Source organism: Oncorhynchus nerka, linkage group LG12 (assembly GCF_034236695.1).
Source record: "Oncorhynchus nerka isolate Pitt River linkage group LG12, Oner_Uvic_2.0, whole genome shotgun sequence".
Classification (NCBI taxonomy): Eukaryota; Metazoa; Chordata; class Actinopteri; order Salmoniformes; family Salmonidae; genus Oncorhynchus; species Oncorhynchus nerka.
Window position 1 is genome coordinate 63,480,379 of NC_088407.1, and position 19,313 is coordinate 63,499,691.

The 19,313-nt window shown below is 40.2% G+C and overlaps 1 protein-coding gene across 3 annotated transcripts; it reads left to right on the top strand.

Moving 5' to 3' along the window:
* The first annotated feature begins 287 nt into the window (after window positions 1-287).
* On the top strand, window positions 288-13,680 carry LOC115138566 (protein phosphatase 1A). 3 transcript variants are annotated; one of them, XM_065025727.1, is made up of 6 exons: window positions 288-600; window positions 4,495-5,340; window positions 5,537-5,654; window positions 5,802-5,913; window positions 6,294-6,351; window positions 9,659-13,680. In XM_065025727.1, the coding sequence occupies exons 1-6, from the start codon at window positions 487-489 to the stop codon at window positions 9,686-9,688; spliced, it is 1,278 nt and encodes a 425-aa protein (XP_064881799.1). In that variant the 5' UTR covers window positions 288-486; the 3' UTR covers window positions 9,689-13,680. The 3 variants fall into 3 exon arrangements, with proteins under 3 accessions (XP_064881799.1, XP_064881798.1, XP_064881800.1); XM_065025726.1 differs by having other exon boundaries at window positions 11,752-13,680; XM_065025728.1 differs by having other exon boundaries at window positions 289-395; window positions 11,752-13,680.
* Window positions 13,681-19,313: the final 5,633 nt, after the last annotated feature.

Sequence of the window (19,313 nt, forward strand, 5' to 3'; positions counted from 1 at the left end):
ACAGTGTTCATGCTGATATTTGGCGCTTTAATAGAGACAGAGCGTGATAAAGGATAATGTGACAAAAACATATATTAGTGAGAAAAATAAGATTGGCCACAGCTATTTCCATACGAAATGTATTTTTGTTTCTGTTAATTCTGTATTTGCCTTTACAATGTTTAATCCATGTATGGGTTTTTGTTTTGATATGACATGCATATCAACCAACCACTGCTAGAGGATATCAACCACTGACTGCCTCACAGGAATGATGTAACGCTTTCAAGTACGCAACCTGCAACATCCGGGTCTTTTTCGATTCCTGTTGTAAGCTGTCTGTCAAGTGAAGAGGCTGGGGCTTTCGGCTTGACGCTATTTGGCCTCAACAGCTCCGGCCTAAAGGTTTAAAGGAGGTACATTTGAAATATACTTTACGTCGCCAAATGAGAAAGTAATGTATCCCTGGTTTACTTAGAACAGGGAGTTCCGCACGTTCACAAATTAATGTACAGAGGGGTAGAGGTGCTAGATAACGTTACCCACAATCTATCAATCTTGTTGGTGTTTCTGTCGCAGCTTCTTGTCTTTACACTTTCAAAACAGCTCTTTCTGATTTTGGTAAGTCACATTTGTTTGTGTCTGTAAGAAACTGTCTACTAAGTTAGTCCGTTAACATTTGCGATTAGCCATACTCACTAGCATTGGGGGTAGCGCGATGAGTCCGTGAGGGAGTGAAGGCCTGTCAATGTTAACGTTATGTGAACGCTTGAGGTTCTTGGGGCCGAGGCCCACAACGACGCAATGTTTTATTTTAATTGTCATATTGCCGCCGGAGGATATAAGTTAGCTAGTTAGCCAACTAATAAACGCTATTCAAAACATTGTTGGTAATTTCGTGAAAGTTTTTCTTGTTCTAGAAATGTGACTAGCTCTGGCTCGGTCATTGACTTAGTAAGCCGATGACTAGTTAACTAGTGTTAGCGTGTTATAATACCAGTTTACCAGCAGACTTAGCTAGCGAACGTTAATTAACGTTACCTAACAAATATTGCCAGCTAGCTATGTTGGTTGCTAGTTAACTATTTAACAGATTGCTAAACCAGTTAGGTAGCCAACATCATTAAAACACCAAGATAGCTAGCTAACGTTAGCTAGCTACACTGTTTATTGTTTTTAGTTCACGTTAGCTACCTTAACCACACAAGAACAACACTTAACTAGTAGTGGACGTTTGCTTGGGACCTAACTAGGAATCTAGCTAGCTGGATGGGTTAGCTAGGTTTTTGCAGTACTGACTGTTTTGTAATGAACTCATGCAATCAATGGCCAACACCTATAACATAGCTCGTTTACCAGATAACGTTAGATCTTCATTGATAGCTATAGACGTTCATAGCTAGTGTAGTGAGACAAATATTTAGTTTACATTAGTCACCTATTTTTGCAGACTGGTCGCATAGACTAGAGGTAACATAGTAAACGTAAATCAGGGACAGCCAAATTGGTATGATACCTACAGTAAGTTACCAGTCAAAAGTTGACACATCTACTCATTCCAGGGTTTTTCTTTATTTTACTATTTTCTACATTGTGGAGTAATAGTGAAGACCTCAACTATGACATAACACATATGGAATGATGTAGTAACCCCAAAAATTGTTTAACAAATCTAAATATATTTTAAATTCTTCAAAGTAGCTACTCTTTGCCTTGACAGCATTGAATTCTCTCAACCAGCTTCACCTGGAATGCTTTTCCAACAGTCTTAAAGGAATTCCCACATATGCTGAGCACTTGTTGGCTGCTTTTCCTTCACTCTGCAGTCCAACTCATCCCAAACCATCTCAATTGGGTAGAAGTCGGGTGAATGTGGAGGCCAGGTCCTCTGATGCATCACTCTCCTTCTTGGTCAAACAGCCCTTACACAGCCTGGAGGTGTGTTGGTTCATTGTCCTGTTGAAAACAAATGATAGTCCCATGAAGCGCATACCAGATTGGATGGCATATCGTTGGAGAATTCTGTGGTGGCCATGCTGGTTAAGTGTGCCTTGAATTCTAAAGAAATCACTGACAGTGTCACCAGCCAAGCACCACCTCCATGCTTCACGGTGGGAACCACACATGCAGAGATCATCCGTTAACCTACTCTGTGTCTCACAAAGACACGGCGGTTGGAACTACAAATCTCAAATTTGGCCTCATCAGACCAAAGAACAGATTTCCACCGGTTTAATGTCCATTCCTCGTGTTTCTTGGACCAAGCAAGTCTCAGTCGATGTTGAGATGTTACTTGAACTACGAGAAGCATTTATTTGGGCTGCAATTTCTGAGGCTGGTAACTAATGAATTTATCCTCTGCAGCGGAGGTAACTCTGGGTCTTCCTTTCCTGTGGTGGTCCTCATGAGAGCCAGTTTCATCATAGCGCTAAATGGTTTTTGTGACTTCACTTGAACTTTCAAAGTTCTTAGAAATTTTCTGGGTTGACTGACCTACATGTCTTAAAGACATGATGGACTGTCGTTCCTTTTTGCTTATTGGAGCGTTTTTTAAAATTTATTTTATTTTTTAAAAGCTTACCAAGGCAAGTCGGTTAAGAACAAATTCTTATTTCCAATGACGGCCTACACTGGCCAAACCAGGACAATGTTGGGCCACTTGTATGCCGCCCTATGGGACCCCCAATCACAGCCGGTTGTGATACAGCCTGGATTCGAACCATGGTGTCTGTAGTGACACCTCTAGCACTAAGATGCAGTGTCTTAGACCGCTGCGCCACTTCATGTCTTAAAGTTATGATTGACTGTCATTTCTCTTTGCTTATTTGAGCTGTGTTTGCCATAATATGGACTTGGTCTTATACCAAATAAAGCTGTCTTCTGTATACCACCCCTACCTTGTCACAACACAACTGATTGGCTCAAACGCATTAAGAAGGAAATTCCACAAATAGAATTCCAGCTTTCCAACAAGTCAGTAAGTAAAATTTCTGCCCTGCTAGAGCTTCCCAGGTCAATTGTAAGTGCTGTTATTGTGAAGTGGAAACGTCTAGGAGCAACAACTGCTCAGCCGCGAAGTGGTAGGCCACACAAGCTCACAGAATGGCATCATCGAGTGCTGAAGTGCGTATCGTGTTTAAATCGTCTGTCCTCGGTTGCAACACGCACTACCACGTTACAAACTGCCTCTGGAAGCAACGTTAGCACAATAACTGTTTGTCAGGAGCTTTATGAAATGGCTTTCCGTGGCAGAGCAGCCGCACACAAGCCTGAGATCACCATGCACAATGCCAAACTTTGGCTGGAAGGGTGTAAAGTTCGCTGCCATTGGACTTTGGAACAGTGGAAACGTGTTCTCTGGAGTGATGAATCACGCTTCACCATCTGGCAGTCCGACGGAAAAATCTGGTTTTGGCGGCTTCCAGGATAATGCTACCTGCCCGAATGCTTTGTGGCAACTAAAGTTTGCTGGATGAATAATGGTCTTTGGCTGTTTTTCATGGTTCGGGCTTGGCTTGTTAGTTCCAGTGAAGGGAAATATGAATGCTATAACATACAATGAGATTCTAGACTATTCTTTGCTTCCAACTTTGTGGCAACAGTTTGGGGAAGGCCCTTTAACTGTTTCAGCATGACAGTGCCCCTGTGCACAAAGTGCGGTCCATACAGAAATCGTTGGTTGAGATCGGTGTGGAAGAACTTGACTGGCCTGCACAGAGCCCTGAGCTCAACCCCATCGAACACCTTTGGGATGAATTGAAATGCCGACTTCGAGCCAGGCCTAATCACCCAACATCCAGTGTCCGACCTCAATAATGCTGTTGTGGCTGAATGGACGCAATTCCCCACAGCAATGTTTCAACATCTAGTGGAAAGCCTATCCAGAAGAGTGGGGGCTGTTATAGCATGTAAAGGGGAACCAACTCTATTAATGCACATGATTTTGGAATTAAATGTTTGGCGAACAGGTGTCCACATACTTTTGGTAGTGTATGGTTACATGCAAAATACTTACTACTTTTCAGCTACCCCTAACCTCAACCCTTTTAGCTAACCCTTCCCCTAGAGCTAGCTAGCATCAGCCACCTAGCAAATGTTAGCCATAACAAATTGGAACTCGTAACATATTGTACGTTTTGCAAATTCGTAACATATTGTACGTTTTGCAAAATCTTAATGTTGAATGAATTGCAATTTGTAACATTGTACGAATTTCAATTAGAAGATATCATATGAAATGGAGTGTCTAGGATTTACCTGCAGAATAATACGAAATACTCTGAGACCACGTTGCAATGCATGAGATCAGCCCTAAAGTGCTAGTTAATAATTTTGCAATAAAATAATTGCAGATATGTCATCTGCTTCTAAATAATCCCTATCTTAACATTTATCTGGCTAATATTTAGGTGTTTATTTATTAAAGTTGTAGCTAGCTGAGCTTAGCAGAATAACAAATGTCAATATTATAAACACGCAAATTGAATAGAATAATTGTTTCATTCTTGTTTTAAGGGGGATACAATGGGGGCGTTTTTGGACAAGCCAAAGATGGAGAAGCACAATGCTCATGGTGAGGGGAACCGTCTGACCTATGGCCTGAGCAGCATGCAGGGCTGGAGGGTGGAGATGGAGGATGCCCACACGGCAGTCATTGGCCTGCCTCATGGGCTCGACCCTTGGGCCTTCTTTGCGGTTTATGATGGGCATGCTGGCTCCCAGGTGGCTAAATACTGCTGCGGGCACCTTCTGGAGCACATCACCAGCAACCCAGACTTCCAGAGTGCTCTGGAGCCGGAACCCAACGTAGAGAGTGTGAAGACCGGCATCCGCACAGGTTTCCTGCAGATTGACGAGCACATGCGGTCCATCTCTGAGAAGAAGCACGGTGTGGACCGCAGCGGCTCCACCGCGGTGGGGGTCATGATTTCCCCAGGTCACATCTACTTCATCAACTGTGGAGACTCCCGGGGTCTTCTTAGCCGTGGAGGAGCTGTGCACTTTTTCACACAGGACCACAAGCCCAGCAACCCACTGGAGAAGGAGAGGATCCAGAACGCAGGTGGCTCTGTCATGATCCAGCGAGTGAATGGCTCTCTGGCAGTGTCCCGGGCACTGGGAGACTTTGACTACAAGTGTGTGCATGGCAAGGGCCCCACGGAGCAGCTGGTTTCACCAGAGCCTGAGGTGTATGCCATTGAAAGGTCTGAGGTGGAAGATGAGTTCATCGTCCTAGCCTGCGACGGCATCTGGGATGTCATGGCCAATGAGGAACTTTGTAACTTTGTCAGGTCCAGGCTTGAGGTGACCGATGACCTTGAGAGAGTCTGCAATGAAATTGTTGACACTTGCTTGTACAAGGTGAGATTTGTCAATTTATTGTTCACAGAATTGCTAACAATTAAGCATTTGCATGCACTTGAATGTTACCACTCGCATGTAGACAGTTCATTTTTCAAACTTTTACAACATTTTGTCACACGAATAGGCATCATGGATAGCACATGCTAAACGTTTTACTTTAAGTCTGTCTGTATTGCACTCGCTCTATGAACAGGGGAGTCGGGACAATATGAGTGTTGTGCTGATCTGCCTCCCAGGGGCTCCAAAGGTGACTGCAGAAGCTGTGAAAAGGGAAGCAGAGCTGGATAAGTACCTGGAAAGCAGAGTAGAAGGTGCAGCATCTTAATATGCGTATAGAAACCTAGATAATACAAGAACCTTGTCATGAATTTAATGTGATTTGAAGCTCGGATCACAAATTGTGTATTTCATAGATTGTTTTCCACTTAGAGAATGTGTGGTTCTGCTCATTTCCACAGAGATCATAAAGAAGCAGGGAAACGAAGGGGTTCCAGACTTGGTCCACGTGATGCGGACGTTAGCATCGGAGAGCATCCCTAACCTCCCTCCTGGGGGAGAGCTGGCCAGCAAGTGAGTGAGCTCTTTTGACTGTACCTCAGCCAACTAAATGTTTTTGATGTCGATGAAGTATTAGCAAAATAGAGTAGCATGCTTTGCACGGTAAGGTTTCTTTAGGGGGAGGAATCTATTTCTGATCTCAGGTGCACAGGCACTCAAGACTTTTCACCTAAGTGGTTTTGATAGCTTGGACTTGCTTGAAAGTTTGGGCTTTTAGTTGGGCTAATTGAATTTTGCCCTTCAATTCCAGCCTTCTGTTTTCCCCTCTTATGCTCAGCATTTAGCTCGCCTGTATAAACTGTTTTGTTTTCGTTGGACTTGAATACAATGATTTTGTTATTGCTTGACTAGCTAAACCTGCATGGTTGGTAACTTTACTTTTTGTGTTTTAGACGAAGCGTTATTGAAGCAGTGTACAACAAACTAAACCCATACCGAGGTGATGACGCAGTAAGTATCACCCGACAATTGCTATCCTCTCACGAAAGCTTTTTAATTTGTATGTATGTACATACGTTTGTGTTTTTCGGTGTGTTTGTGCACATCTGTTTGTATGTCGAGGGGAAAAAATACCTTTTTTTTTTATCAGCTCAATTTGGAAAGTTCAACATATTTAACACTTTTTAGAATTTGGACCCACCCCCCCAAGAAGAAATCTTTTTTTTTTAAATGAATAAAAGAGAGGCAATATGTATTAAAAAAAATATGTATATATACACACAATTATTCAGACATGATGAATAATAGGATGACATATAGCATGACAATGACATAGCACAGGATAATCCTCATGTTTGCATTGAACTGCTCTTTTCCTATCATTGCCTTATGGATAGCTGCAGTTAGGTTGGAGTCATTAAAACTCGTTTTTCAACCACTCCACACATTTCTTGTTAACAAACTATAGTTTTGGCAAGTTGGTTAGGACATCTACTTTGTGCATGACACATCATTTTCCCAACAATTGTTTACAGACAGATTATTTCACTTATAATTCACTGTATCACAATTCTAGTGGGTAAGAAGTTTACCTACACCAAGTTGACTGTGCCTTTAAACAGCTTGGAAAATTCCAGAAAATTATGTCATGGCTTTAGAAGCTTCTGATAGGCTAATTGACATCATTTGAGTCAATTGGAGGTGTACCTGTGGATGTTTTTCAAGGCCTACCTTCAAACGCCGTGCCTCTTTTCTTGACATCAAGGGGAAATCAGCCAAGACCTCAGAAAAATAATTGTAGACCTCCACAAGTCTGGTTCTTCCTTGGGAGCAATTTACAAACGCCTGAAGGTACCACTTTCATCTGTACAAACAATTGTACATAAGTATAAACACCATGGGACCACGGCGACGCGTTCTGACTCCTAGAGATGAACGTACTTTGATGCGAAAAGTGCAAATCAATCCCAGAACAACAGCAAGGGACCTTGTGAAGATGCTGGAGGAAACGGGTACAAAAGGCTGCTCAGCAAGGAAGAAGCCAATGCTCCAAAACCGCCATAAAAAAGCCAGACTACAGTTTGCAACTGCACATTGGGACAAATATGTCCTCTGGTCTGATGAAACAAAAATTGAATTGTTTGGCATAATGACCATCAATATGTTTGGAGGAAAAAGGGGGAGGCTTGCAAGCCGAAGAGCACCATCCCAACCGTGAAGCACGGGGGTGGCAGCATCATGTTGTGGGGGTGCTTTGCTGCAGGAGGGACTGGTGCACTTCACAAAATAGATGGCTTCATGAGGGAGGAAAATTATTTGGATATATTGAAGCAGCATTTCAAGACATCAGTCAGGAAGTTAAAGCTTGGTCGCAAATGGGTCTTCCAAATGGACAATGACCCCAAGCATACTTCCAAAGTTGTGCAAAATGGCGTAAGGACCACAATGTCAAGGTATTGGAGTGGCCATCACAAAGCCCTGACCTCAATCCTATAGAACATTTGTGGGCAGAACTGAAAAAGCATGTGTGAGTAAGGAGGCCTACAAACCTGACTCAGTTACACCAGCTCCTTCCTGAGGAATAGGCCAAAATGCACCTAAATTATTGTGAGAAGCTTTTTGGAAGGCTACCCGAACTGTTTGACCCAAGTTATACAATTTAAAGGCAATGCTACCAAATACTAATTGCGTGCATGTAAATGTCTGACCCACTGAGAATGTGATGAAAGAAATAAAAGCTGAAAGAAATTTCTCTATTATTCTACATTTCACATTCTTAAAATAAGGTGATGATCCTAACTGACCTAAAACAGGGAATTTTTACTTGGATTAAATGTCAGGAATTGTGAAACTGAGTTGAAATGTATTTGGCTAAGATGTGAACTTCCATAACATCCCAGAATGCATTTAGTTCTTCCCACAGTTAACAGCTGTTTCATGCGTATTGTTTAGTTCACTTCTGAATTGACACTGCAGCCTTTGATGTAAAGATACCAAAATGCTTTATACTGTATTGAGCAGATGAGATTGCATGAACACAGCCAATGTTCTTCTCGACAACAGGTTCTGTACTGTAACTCAAACTTTTTTATGGAACTTAGCCAGTGTACATATCTAGCCGAGGTCAGCCATGCCCATGAAACAGTTTACTAAATTGTATTTTCAATTAAGATAATGTTAAGACTAGGCCTAACCTAGGTCTATGAAACTAAACCAGCACTTGCAATCACATTTGTCGTGCTTGATTAACTAGGTGAATCAGTATTTAGCTAGCCTCCAGATTGATTTAGGGTTTCTATTACTGGTTGGGTACTGTCATGATCAAATAAGCTTTTTGCTTGAAAAGGAAATGGTTATTTTGTGGATCTGTTTATACAGGGGTCGCATGAGCGTTCAGAGATCTGCATTTTCAAAACATAGACCAAACATAGACCATCAAACCATTTCTCCTGCATTTTATATTGAAAGGCAACACTTTTTGTTGCTATAAATTGGGTGATAAGTGGCGTGCAACTAGTTTTTCATCACACAAAATAAAGTAATGCAAAACATTAGTCCGAAAATGGCTTTGTTTTCATCCGATGACAACAGAAGTGCAACAATATTTGGCTAGCAGACAAACAAACGTTTAACTTAGACACAATGAAAAAGCAAGGTATTTTTTTGCAAAGACAATGCATAGCTATTAGATTTCTTATGTTTACCATAGAAAGCTAGCCAGCTACATTTCCTAATGTTTTGCCAAAACGACCAGCTAAAAGTAACCATTATTCCCCACTGCCATCAGTCGGCTTGCTGTCTGCTGATCAAATGCTGTTCTTGAATGCAGGAATTTGATTGGTCTGAAGGCCAGAGGAAAGATTTCTCTTCCGAGTGGAGATGTGCAACTGAAGCACAAAATTTGTCTGACGTCGAGCAGAAATTAGATCTTTTTACAAAACACAGCAATGTTTTTCTTATTTTTTTCTTTCAGAGTGAAAAATGCAGAATTCATATCTAAACATTTTCATGACTACTCACTCCTACAACTTGTTGTTAGTGAAATGTTCTATTCAAACTAACCATAAATAAAATTCTATAAGAAATTTAGGCAAAAGGGAAGACTTCAAGAAATTGCTGTTTATACCAGGGATCTCAATCTCAATTCCCAGAAAGCTTTGCTCATGCCTAAATTATTTTCTGGATGCCTGTCCAAGTTCGTAACTAGTTTAGGACAAAATTATCCTCTTGGGTGCAAAGATCAGCACATCTCCAGGAGTTGAAATAGAGACCCCTTGGATGTTGATCCACTATCTGATGGGTTTTTCCTTCCTTCAAGGACTCCGCATCGACAGACGACATGTGGTAACACAACCCCTACCACTAACACAGCACAGAGTTTACAAACCTCTACCCTCAAGAATCACAGTAGCTCCATTCAGCAGCTTGTCTCCCCACCACTCTGAGCGTTCCATTTGTAAGAAGGGAATATGATGGGAGGAGGAGGAGGAGATGCGCACACACACCCCTACACCCCAGATAGAGCAGCACCAGTCAGCTCTGGAGTTCAGGATCCCCTCCATTTTTGTCTCACCTTTATTTTCAATCCCACCCTTAACCTGTTGGGACTCTGTAGTTATGTTTTAGGTTTTCTTTTCTTTTTTTAATCAGTTAAAACAACTATTTTGGGCTGTAATTTCCTTGTTTGTATATTTCTGTTTTGGTGAAGTGCAATTGTCCTGTACAAAGCCTGTATTTAATACAGCTTGAGTTAAAGTTAAAAGAAGAAAAAAAAACCTTTGTACACTATCAGCCCTTTTCCTGCTCTTCTGGAGTTCCAACAAATGTCTATTCAGTGAATATTACTGTTTGTCCTCCAGGTGATATTATCCTCTTGCTCTTTTTAATTTTTTTTGTTTGTCTTTGCTCTTTAAGAAACGGGTAAATTGTATAGGTTCACAGCACAGTAAGCTCTCTAAACCATAAATTCTAATATCTACATTTCTTTTGTTTTGTATTTAAAAAAATCTACGTAGTGTAGTAACTATGGTACTACAGTCTTTCATTGTGTGTTCTGTCTTTTGGGGGCTATTCTTGTTCATCACCTGTAAACAACGCAACAAAGCAGTTCCTAAATTTGTAAGTCGCTCTGGATAAGAGCGTCTGCTAAATGACTTAAATGTAAATGTAGATGCAAATGAAGATGAGCTCACCTGACACCTTTTAACACTTGTGGTGTGTGTGCCTGCCTGTGGGTAGTGGCAAGTGTTTCTAGGTGCTTGTGTGCGTGCACATGTTTGTATAGAGGTAGATCTGTATATCTGTAGCTGTTAGCTAATGTTTGCTATGGTGGTGCAGATTATGGCAAATGTTTCTCCATTACTCCTACATACCTATTGTGCACCTGTCTTGTATATCAGTACGATACTACCCTTCACTTCAGAGCTTTGGAGAACACTTTATATGACACTGGATGGATTAAGTTGACTTTTTGCTATTTTTAACTTATGACATCTGCCACAACCATTTTGTAATTCTACTGACATGCAGTGATTTATGCTAGTCTGACTAGTTTACATGTTCATGTAAGAATTTTTTTAAATAAATGTAATATGTCACAGATGCACATATTTCAGCTTTATGATGGCCCAGCATGCCACGTGAAGTTTTCTGAGATTCAGTGCATTTTATTTGTTAAAAGCCTGCGTTTGGTACTGAGAGGAGTTCAAATCACAACATCTATATGATAATCTGATTTTACAAGTGTATAAGTGCCGATTTTGTTAAAAACCCTAATTACCACCATCGGTCTGAGTGAACCTTCAATCTTCCCTTAACAATTTCGAGGTGGTATTTTTTTAAATTGTTGCGATATTCAACTATACAACCAAGAACAAATCCACTGAATGCAATGAGCTGTCCTAGAGTACCTTATATTTACTCTGAGTGGTTCGGGGGGCTCTGTGTAGAGTCCTCAGCCACTGCACCAGGAGCCTGTGCACAATATGGTATGCTTCTAAAGTGTGTATTGTTTTGCTGTAAATCTTTCCCTTAAAAAAAATCTAATGAATAGTTAGACTAAATCTGTATTTTACATGCAGATGTATTTCTTGGTGAGATGTTTTTTATTTTGAACTGCATTGCTGCAAGTCTTTTCTGACCTATTGTCAAGGAATAAATCATGTCACTTGAGTTAAATGCTTGGTTAGCAAGATACTCTTGTTTTTGAATGTTGAATCAATTAGAATTGAGCTCTGTAGGTAAATGTGTCCTAATCCCCTTGGGTTCTGTCCTGTTTGTCTAAATCAGGTTTTCCCAAACTTGGTCCCCAATGCACGTTTAGTTTTTTTTCCCCTAGAACTACACAGCTGATTTCAAATAATTAAAGCTTGATGACAAGTTTTTTATTTATTTTTTTTATTTTTTTATCAGCAGCAGAGTGCTAGGGCAAAAAACAAAATGTGCACCCAAGGGACCCAGGACCAAGTTTGGGAAACACTGGTCTAACACAGGGTAACGTACTGAATTTATCATTTCTCTTTAACCAACTGACAATCTAATGATGTAACTTCTAACAACAAACTACCACGTTGACTCCTGAATTTGACCCCAAGATAAACAGTTTAGAGATGGCTTGATATGCCACCCTTGTTGTTGTATTTTATCCGTACCTGCAGTTGTTTTTTAGAAATTATAAATAATACGAAGTACATCCCAGATTAACTCTTCAAAATTGTATTTTTTCTGAGCTTGCCATATGGACAATTGATACAGCTGTAATGTCAATTATACATACAATTTTGTTAAAGGGTAAACAAGTCTAACAATGCCTTCATAATTTTAAGCAATGAATCTGATGAAGTGATTATGTAGTCATTGTTGAGATGCAATATATGGTTCAACTGTCACAGCTACCCAAGTCACTTTTCCAAATTGAGAAAGAAATGTGGTTAAATTGGTAAATGTCTTTCTTTACTGTGATTTTGTGTGAAGGGAACCAAGTTTTAGGATTGCAAAGAGGCGTGAACAACCGTAATACAAGCCCTAGCTTTTTTTAACGTATGTATAGTTGTTTAGGATCTTAGCTTAAGGAGTGCAAACATTCGGTTACGCTGTTGTCCTTTTTATAAGCTAAAGTATTTTCTACAGAAATACTACAGTATGTATATTGTTTTTCATTTACGAAATGATGTAACCAAGGAAAATCTGTCTTAACCTGTTTTGCAGGTTTATTCTTTTACTGTCAGTTTTTTTTTTTTTTTTTTTTAACAAGACTTGAAATAAATACTTTTTTATTTCCGAAATGCATTAACTTAATCTTTTGGCTAGCCAGACATTTTTCTGTTATATGTACAACTTAACACTGATTTTGTGCTGCCCTGCTGTTGTTTAAGGAGTCAGCTTTAAGTTCAGCGTTCTGTTGTCAACACACCAGTTTTAATGTGGGCTACTCGCGTACTGTCGGACTTGCGCAGTGACTAAGGTTTTAGGTTCATGTAAGGCGTCATCTCTGTCATATTCTTATTTAAGCCTCATAAGGAATATATTTATATTGGAGTAAGAGATTTTAATGCTTGTGCCCATATTGTACATAATATTGATGTACCTCAGTTGTGGTGATACTGTGTGACCCTTTGGCAGTGGTGGGTTGTGTCCCCTTTAACAGGGGGCCTGAACCCAATGTTGCTGACCTTTTCAGCTCACTAATAAGCTCACCGATTTGCCTTACCCAATCTAACTCAACCCCCTAAAGTACTTGTTCATTGGAACACTTCAATGAGTCATTTCAAATTGTGTTTCCAAGTTAGGGTACTTCTCTACAAAGTGGCATACTATGTTGGTAGTCACATGGTACACCTTTTCATTTCTGGTTTATATTAAAAACAAATGTTACTTATTGAATCTTTTGAAATATTATTTGAATTGTTCAGTCCTGCAGATGTCCTACTTTCAGCAAATGCAAGTGTTAAACAATTGGGTAACCTTGTAAGCATTTGAAATGTGCGTACATGTCTGCTATATTTATGAATGCATTCAAGAATAGCTTTAGTGCTGTAGATAAGTATTGTCTATGTTGATTCAACTGCTTCTCAGAGGCCTCTGTGATTGACTACAAAGTTCAAAAACTGTATATTTTGTATTATGTTCTAGCTCGGATAAAAGAAAATGTTAAAGCTTTGTTCCCTGAACTTTATTGTGCTATGTGAGTCGATTGAACAAATTGCATTCCTTGCTTGTGAATTTATGCGTTCTCGTATTTCCCTGATCTTCTCCTTAGTTTTTTTTTGTTGCCTTTTTGAATTTTGAAATAAAATTTCTAGTTTGCAGAATGTACCACAAAATAAATGGGTTGTTACCTTGTATCGCTCTTCTCATTTCATCTCTCTTGATCTGCTCAATTCATTGTCCCATTTTTAACCAGAAATCTAAAGCTCAATGTCAGACCTATCAATTCCTTCATAAAAGACTAATGTTTTCAATCACACAATATACTGTAAGACTCAACACACAAAGTACTGATTTAGTGTTTTGTTGATCCAATAATGACAAAGCGAAAAAACGGGGTTAGAAAGTTTTGCAAATAAAGGGAAAAAAATAACTTAAGTATTCAGACCATTTTCTATGAGACTTGAAATTGAGCTCAGGTGCATCCTGTTTCCATTTTTTAAAAATCCTTTGTACAACTTAATTTTAGTCCACCTGTGGTAAATTCAATTGATTGGACAGGATTTGGAAAGGCACACTCCTGTCTATATAGGGTCCCACAGTTGACAGTACATCTCAAAGCAAAAACCAAGCCATGAGGTTGAAGGAATTGTCTGTAGAGCGCTGAGACAGGATTGTGTCTGGGGAAGGGTACCACAAAATTGAATACATTTTAGAATAAGGCTGTAATGTAACAAAAGGTTGATAAAGTCAATGGGTCTGAATACTTTCCGAAGGCACTGTATTCCTAGACCTGTGATGGCGCATGAGGCCATGTTTTTGCATGCTATCTAGATTAAGTGATGTGTTTTTACCAGTCCTCTATAAAGCCTTCCAGATTCTGAACATATTAGTGTTCATATATTTGCCCCGCCCCTTGGTATGGAATTAAGGTGGTCTCTAAAAGATCAATTCTAACTGCAAGTGATCCTAGCCAACAGATTGGACCTTTTTTCTTAAACTGATTATACCGTAGCAGCACCCTATTTTGGACTGCTGCTGTATGCAGCAGTATAACATTATCCACTCATGCATGGACAACAGGAATGGAGTCAATGTCACATAGGTGTACATTTTGTGCATCCATGTTTGTGGGGTGTTTTACCCTGAAGTGGGGGACGATATAGTGTGTAGTACAGTAGACTGGTGATGAATTGCAGTTTTTACTACTGCTTTTATGCAGTGTTACACACTCACCCAGCTCAAATTAGGATGGGAACGTAGGGTACACTCCCCCTCTTACACAATGCTCACATATTTCATATTATACACATTACTAGCGTTTCCCAAACTCGGTCCTTGGGTCCAAGTGGTGCAAGTTTAGTTTTTTGCCCTAGAGCTAACCAGTTGATTCAACTAATCATCAAGCTTTGATAATTTGAATCTGCAGTGTAGTTTTAAGGCAAAAACCAAAACGTGCATTCCTTGGGGTCCCGAGGACCGAGTTTGGGAAACGCTGCATAATACACATGCATATGTCCCAAGCACTAATGCTTGGGACATGTGGCCTCGAGCTTAGTGTTGAAGCATTGGCCCTGCCATGGATGTGGCTTGTCTGTGTTTGCCTGTCTGCATCCATGGGGGAGATGCAGCTTGGGATGGTCCAGGGCCGTGGCAGGGATTACATTAAATGTCAACATAATGTCATGAGCCGGGTTAGGTTAAACGGTGCTAAGTGCCATGCAATTGATGTATCGGGTATAATTTGCATTGTTATGATGCGTTGTGAATGGTCTGGTTGGGGAGGGGAGGTTTTATCTTGTATCCCTGATTTAGCCAATATACAGTTGAAGTCTGAAGTTTACATACACTTAGGTTGGAGTCATTAAAACTCATTTTTCAACCACTGCACAAATTTATTGTTAACAAACTATAGTTTTGGGAAGTCGGTTAGGACATCTACTTTGTGCATGACACAAGTAATTTTTCCAACAATTGTTTACAGACAGATTATTTCACTTATAATTCACTGTATAACAAATCCAGTGGGTCAGAAGTTTACATGCACTAAGTTGACTATGCCTTTAAACAGATTGGACATTTTCAGAAAATTATGTCATAGCTTTAGAAGCTTCTGATAGGCTAATTGACATCATTTGAGTCAATTGGAGGTGTACCTGTGGATGTATTTCAAGGCCTACCTTCAAACTTAGTGCCTCTTTGCTTGACATCATGGGAAAATCAAAAGAAATCAGCCAAGACCTCAGAAAAAGAATTGTAGACCTCCACAAGTCTGGTTCATCCTTGGGTGCGATTTCCAAACGCCTGAATGTACCACGTTCATCTGTACAAACAATAGTACACAAGTATAATCACCATGGGTGTACGCCAGTATAAACACCATGGGTGTACGCAAGTATAAACACCATGGGTGTACGCAAGTATAAACACCATGGGTGTAAGCAAGTATAAACATCATGGGTGTACGCAAGTATAAACACCATGGGACCACGCAGCCGTCACACCGCTCAGGAAGGAGACGCATTTTGTCTCCTAGAGATGAACGTACTTTGTTGCGAAAAGTGCAAATCAATCCCAGAACAACAGCAAAGGACCTTGTGAAGATGCTGGAGGAAACCAGTACAAAAGTATCTATATCCACAGTAAAACGAGTCCTATATCGACATAACCTAAAAGGCCGCTCAGCAAGGAAGAAGCCACTGCTTCAAAACCGCCATAAAAAAGCCAGACTACGGTTTGCAACTGCACATGGGGACAAAGATCGTACTTTTTGGAGAAATGTCCTCTGGTCTGATGAAACAAAAATAGAACTGTTTGGCATAATGACCATCGTTATGTTTGGAGGAAAAAGGGGGATGCTTGCAAGCCGAAGGACACCATCCCAACCATGAAGCACGGGGGTGGCAGCATCATGTTGTGGGGGTGCTTTACAAAATAGATGGCATCATGAGGCAGGAGAATTATGTGGATATATTGAAGCAACATCTCAACATCAGTCAGGAAGTTAAAGCTTGGTCGCAAATGGGTCTTCCAAATGGACAATGACCCCAAGCATGCTTCCAAAGTTGTGGCAAAATGGCTTAAGGACAACAAAGTCAAGGTATTGGTCATCACAAAGCCCTGACCTCAATCCTATAGAACATTTGTGAAAAAGCGTGTGCGAGCAAGGAGGCCTACAAACCTGACTCAGTTACACCAGCTCTGTCAGGAGGAATGGGCCAAAATTCACCCAACTTATTGTGGGAAGCTTGTGGAAGGCTACTCGAACTGTATGACCCAAGTTAAACAATTTAAAGGCAATGCTACCAAATACTAATTGAGTGTATGTAAGCTTCTGACCCACTGGGTCTTCTGACCCACATTTGATGAAAGAAATAAAAGCTGAAATAAACCATTCTCTCTACTATTATTCTGACATTTCACATTTCAATTGGTGATCCTAATTTACCTAAAACAGGGATTTGTTACTAGGATTAAATGTCAGGAATTGAGTAACACTGAGTTTAAATGTATTTGGCTAAGGTGTATGTAGACTTCCGAATTCAACTGTATGTACTGAACAAAAATATAAACGCAACAATTTCAAAGATTTTACTGTGTTACAGTTCATATAAGGAAGTCAGTCAATTGAAATAAATTCATTAGGCCCTAATCTATGGATTTCACATGACTGGGAATACAGATATGCATCTGTTGGTCACAGATACCTTTAAAAGTTAGGGGTGTGGATCAGAAAAACTGTCCGTATCTGGTGTGACCACCATTTGCCTCATGCAGTGTGAATCTTTTCCTTCGCATAGAGTGATTGTAGCCTGTGGAATGTTGTTCCACTCCTCTTCAATGGCTGTGCGAAGTTACTGGATATTGTCTGGAACATGATTGTCGATTCAGAGTGAACATGCTCAATGGGTGAGTATGCAGGCCATGGAACAACTGGGACATTTTCAGCTTTATTTCAGAACTTTCAATTTTCTGGCAATAGCTCTGGTAGACATAATTGTAGTCCACATGCCAACATGCCAACTTGAGACATCTGTGGCATTGTGTTGTGTAACAAAACTGCACATTTTAGAGTGGCCTTTATTGTCCCCAGCACAAGGTGCACCTGTTTAATAATCATGCTGTTTAATCAGCTTCTTGATATGCCACACCTTTTAGGTGGATGGATTATCTTGGCAAATGAGAAATACTCAGTAATGGATATGAACACATTTGTGGCACAAAATTTGAGAGAAATAAGCTTTTTGTGCATATGGAACATTTCTGGGATCTTTTATTTTAGCGTTTGAAACACGGTACCAACACTTTACATGTTTCATTTTTTTTTTCAGTGTAATTGAAATGTATGTACCGGTACTCTGAATATAGTCCGGTTTATTTGAGAGGAATAGACTAAATGTATCAGATTTAAAGTAACATAATACCATCAATGAATTAATACTTTACATACCAAAGATTTTTGGGGGATGCTATTCCGTCTGTTCTGTCTGTTTCTTTTAAACAATCATGTTAATCATCTGTAAATGTCAGTGTAGTTAGCTGTTTACTATCACCCTTTTGGTGCATCTCAATTTCTGGAATTGAAGTTAAATAACGAAGGTCATTTTTCATTCATATTGCATCTCTTTCACCCCTCTTCCAATAGAGCCCCACAGTGGAGGTGTCATAATACCCATAAAACCTAGCAGTCAAACAGGGAAATGGTTCCAATCGCCGGGGTAAGCCTACACAAAACACAGCCCTTATTTTAAGTGTTTCTAAAATTGGAACCATTTCCCTGTGACCACTAGGTTTTATGGGTATTATGACTCATACTGTGGTACTCTATTCAGATCTGTGAATGTGACCAGAGGAATGACCAATGTCCCAGTTACTGGTAGAGCTGCATTAAGCCAGCCAGAGGGGGGGCAGTGTTATTAACTGTGTCAATTAGAGTTCTCACAGACAGTAGTGGACTATGAGGAGAAATTCCACTAAAGTGATTGATCAGAGTTTTCAGAGTGGTGTCTGAATTATTTGATGGTCAACATTGACATGTTATGAAGTCTCTGAATCCTTAAACACAGTTCTCAAAGACCGTGCCAAGAAGTCCCATATTTTAGCTTTTGCTTAAAGTCCAGAAGAGACCATAACTCACCATTGGGTGAATATACTGTGAATGTTACGGTACATATTTCCTGTGGTTATTTGTCGATTTGCATTTTGAGGTGTGTGTAATATGGCAGACTCATTAGATCCGAATCCACCTACATCTCATAATTAATCACGCTGCCCTGATATTCCTCCAAATCAAAAAGCGGGCTCATCAGCAGCGGCCATCATCAAACGGAGCTGTCCTGTCATCTGCCTGGCGTTGTTTAGCGACTGTCATGCTCTGTTACTCATGGCAGGAACCCATTTGAGCCTGACTAATGCAGACATAGCAGAAAGAGGCGGGGCGGCAGGGCTCAATGCATACTCTGCATTTGGTTTTATACACTGAGGTCACCGAGCCTCTGTATTTGTTAGCTGACTTCGGAACGCAGTGCAAGAATATTTTCTCTGGGTAGTCCGGTAAGAAAGACTTGAAACTGATTGCCATCCCTTTAGTTGATCATTTCTCCTTGATAGTATATAGAATGCTCATGGACAGGTAGACATGCTGACCTTACTTCATTGATACAGATTGAAGTGGGCCATAGCTCCTAGTAATGCAGTCAACCAAGGTCAATGCCAACAACACTTAATGTCAATGAAAATATTGCAGTGAATCAACATTCAACCTTTTTTAGGACTGTATGGCTTTTTCTCTTATTTGCTTATACTCCTCTCTCTCGTCTTGCTCAGAC

Coding starts and splice junctions, on each gene's coding strand:
- LOC115138566 (XM_065025726.1), top strand. CDS start 487: ATGTACAGAGGGGTAGAGGTGCTAGATAACGTTACCCACAATCTATCA. Junction 601..4,494: donor AACAGCTCTTTCTGATTTTG/GTAAGTCACATT, acceptor TCTTGTTTTAAG/GGGGATACAATGGGGGCGTT. Junction 5,914..6,293: donor GGGGGAGAGCTGGCCAGCAA/GTGAGTGAGCTC, acceptor TTTGTGTTTTAG/ACGAAGCGTTATTGAAGCAG.